General features: G+C 36.0%; 1 protein-coding gene across 1 annotated transcript; it reads right to left on the bottom strand.

Annotated features, from left to right (window-relative positions):
• Positions 1 to 213: 213 nt before the first annotated feature.
• Positions 214 to 1,221, bottom strand: LOC145692456 (E3 SUMO-protein ligase ZBED1-like). Its single transcript, XM_081767764.1, has one exon. The coding sequence runs from the start codon at positions 1,219 to 1,221 to the stop codon at positions 214 to 216; it is 1,008 nt and encodes a 335-aa protein (XP_081623890.1).
• Between the last annotated feature and the right edge of the window lie 2,468 nt (positions 1,222 to 3,689).

Here is a 3,689-nt window from a genome sequence, read left to right as displayed (position 1 = left end):
ATGATCCTACGATAAATAGTAAGGAAGCAGTAGCTGTAAAAGTATAAAATAAAGTATAAAGTATAAAATTTACCTGAGAAAGGGGAAATCCTAAAAGAGTTAAATTTATCGCACCTTTTAAAGTCAGGTGTTGATTTATGAATCCCCTGTTATACTAAGTCAATAATGTGAAACAATGAGAACATTTAGCTTATATTAAATAGCATTTTAAAATTATTTTGGGACAATAGCTTTGTTCATGGACAGAAATATTAACTGTTCAGCATGCTCAGCGGTAAGAGATGCTCTATAATCTGTCACTACATTGCCACCACAGTTGAAAACTCTCTCACTTGGCACGCTCGTAGCAGGAATACACAAATATTTTCTCGCTAATTTTGTTAATCTTGGAAGATGGTGGGAATGGCTATTCCACCAAACAAGTTTCTCTTCCTCCAAATCTGCATCCCCAAGATTTAGGTATCGGTTTAATTCTTCTATTTGACTGTCTTCTTTATCGTTCCTGTCACCAAATTTCCTTCGTTTTAGGTAACTGTCAAATCCTTTAGTACCAACATTCCCTCGATCATGTTTTTTAGGACTTCCTGCTGGAATAAATCTCAACTCATTCAGTACTCTACCTTTTATTATCTCAGTATCTTCATCCAAAAGATCTTTAAACCTGGGATCTAAGAATGTACACATTTTCAACAGTATTCTGCTTTCTTCATCCTCCTCGTATCGGGATTGCAACGGAGATAAAATTTCCATTTTCATGCTTCTTTCAATTTCTTTGAGTGCTGCTTCTAACATCTGTTCACTATCTTCTTCTTCAGTCAAAGAGTCATACAGCGAAAAATGTGTTTCCTGTTTACTTGCTTCGTCTTGTTGTGATGTATCTTCTATCTGTTGAGATTCTTCGATTTGAAAATCTTTTAAGATTTGTTCATATAATGGCCATATGCCCGACGCTGTAACCGATGTTTCAGCTGACATACTGTCACAAAGCACTTGTAAGGGCGATAATAGGGTCATGATCATATTTAATAATTCTATTTCTTTGTTCTGAAGGATAAGGTTTTTATGTTTTGTTCGGGACAGAAATTTTGCTATTGCTTCTTGATTTGTTAAAGCTACCTGTACCAAAGGAAGAGTAGACCACCACCTTGTTGGCGTGCATGACGGAAGTACTTTGCGCGGGAGGCCTAATGCATCTTGCTCTTCTTGCAGCGCACGTCTCATTTTGCTGCTGCGACTCGTAATTTGTCTAACAAGTAAGTTTACGAAGTTACCTAATAACTTCATTGACTGGATGTAGCTCAAGGGCTTTGTTCACTCCAATATTTAAAGTATGACCGAAACAGCTCAAATGTTGGAAATCACTCAAGTCAACAATGGCCTTTACAATATTGGTACTACTGTTGTTACACAACGAACATTTTCAGTTGATATTTCCGACATATCTATACTAACTGATATAAAGCCTCTAATAGATTAGATTTCGGAAAATCGGAATTCCGGAATTTTATCGCAAATATCGGAAGTTCGGAATTCCGGAATCTTGGAACACGATCCGAAATTTCGGAAGATCGGAATTCCGGAATCTCGAAACAAGATCTGAAATTTCGGAAGATCGGAATTCCGGAATCCAGAACACGATACTAAATTTCGGAAGGTCGGAATTCCGGAATTTTTAAACTCCATCGGAAATTTCTGAAGATCGGAATTCCGGAATTTTCGGAATTCCGGGATCTCGGAATTTCGAAATTCCGGAATTCCGAGATTCCGAAAATTCCGGAATTCCGAGATTCCGAAAATTCCGGAATTCCGAGATTCCGAAAAACGGAATTCCGAAAAATTCCGGAATTATCGACATTCCGAATTCCGGAATTGAAATCTCAATTCCGAACACCCCTACTCCGTACTGACACTCCGCATGCAAATAAGTATGTAAGGCTACCATACGCCCCGGTTTCTTAAAATTTGTCCCGGTGTGCAGAAATTTTCCTTCTTGTCCTGTTTTTTTCTTTATTATTATTATTAATTACATATCAAAATTTCTGAAAAGATAATAAAATCGACTTATTCCTTTTGCTTTCAATTCCGACAATACTATAGGAACAATTTCATTCTAATCTTTATTATTATTGCAATCGCTTTTTCCCCGGATATAACATGCAATGTTTAAATCCTCCTAAGTAGCACTCTTATCACTAAAAGTAAGAATGTATACCCCGAGGTGGCAACAAATTCTTGTGACGTTGCAGACCAGCCCCGAAAACACTTTTTTCTTCTGCTTCAGAAAAACAATTATGCAAATTGCTTTCTTTTAGTTCGCATTTTAGGTTAACAAAAATAAATCAGCCTATTGAAATTTTGAAACAACTTCATAAATCTGGATATTTTTCTTTATAGACATGTAGAGCATGTAAAGGTGGTATGCGTAATAATATTGAAAATATAATTTTTGCCTAAATATTGTATGTTCACTGATTGCGTTTATATTGTATAACAGCTTCTAGCTTCTATAATGATTTTTAGCACTGTTGATTAAGTATGGACAGTGGCGTATTTACGATTTTGTTTCGGGAGGGGCTTTGCTAACTTCCGGGGGTGCTTTGCCTGAAAATATGAAAATTTTGCAAGATATTTCATATACTTTACTATAGTAAGTAAGATTTCGGTGGGGGGCTTGAGCCCGGAAGCCCTCCCCCTAAATACGCCACTGAGTATGGACTATATTAATACATTATTTTAAGTTGTATAACTAGTGCGATACTGTAGTAAAATTCGAAAGATAAAATTAATACAAAATGCAATATTTACTACTAATTTGTAAGATGTCCCGTTTTTTCTGTTTTCAAAAAGTATGGTAGCCTTAAAGTATGCTAAACCATACAAAATAAATTGTACTGTAAATAGTACCCCTCTGATAATGCTCTCAAACGGGTCGGGTTACGGGTCGGGTTGTCGGGTCGGGTCAGTCGGGTTAGCTCGTGTCGGGTCACTCGGGTCGGGTCGTCACATTCTTCACTTATTTTCTATACGGAATACTATAAAGAGCTTTGTTGTGGAATTCAATTCGAAGTTGGTGAATGAATGATAAATGTGACTAATTGAAGGTGAAATAGTAATAAAATTTTAATTTTACCCTATATTAACTAATTGGTATTGTAATTGTAATTAATATTACTACTGACTTTTTTCCTTTCTGCGTTTCTATGTCAAGTTAAATGTCACATTAAGTGAAATTGAAAGGAAATATCTAGTTAACGTCCCACGTTATGCACCAACGCTAAGAGAGACAGTGATGATGAGAAATAATTGAAGTGGTTGAATGAAGAAAGTGGGAGGAAATGGGAGAACACCGAGAAAACCCATGCACATGGGGTTTGTCCACCAGAAAACTTACTTGGTACGAGCTGGAATCAATACCCATGGACCTTCGGGTCAAACATCTGCCTTTGGGCAGGACACATTATTATTATTATTATTATTATTATTATTATTATTATTATTATTATTATTATTATTATTATTATTATTATTATTATTATTATTATTATTATTATTATAACTTTAAAAGTGCCCAAGAAAGTTCCGCCGCCTTTTCACCAACACCTTCGAACATTGGTATGTAACCTAAGACGTACCTGGAATATCAAAAATCGTCTCCATCAGCCTCGACGACCTTCTGAAAACGTTCTGGA

Source organism: Thermobia domestica, chromosome 8, assembly GCF_964235325.1.
Source record: "Thermobia domestica chromosome 8, izTheDome1.hap1.1, whole genome shotgun sequence".
Lineage (NCBI taxonomy): Eukaryota > Metazoa > Arthropoda > Insecta > Zygentoma > Lepismatidae > Thermobia > Thermobia domestica.
Note: the sequence above shows the minus strand (reverse complement) of the source record. Positions and strands in the feature narration are given on the sequence as shown.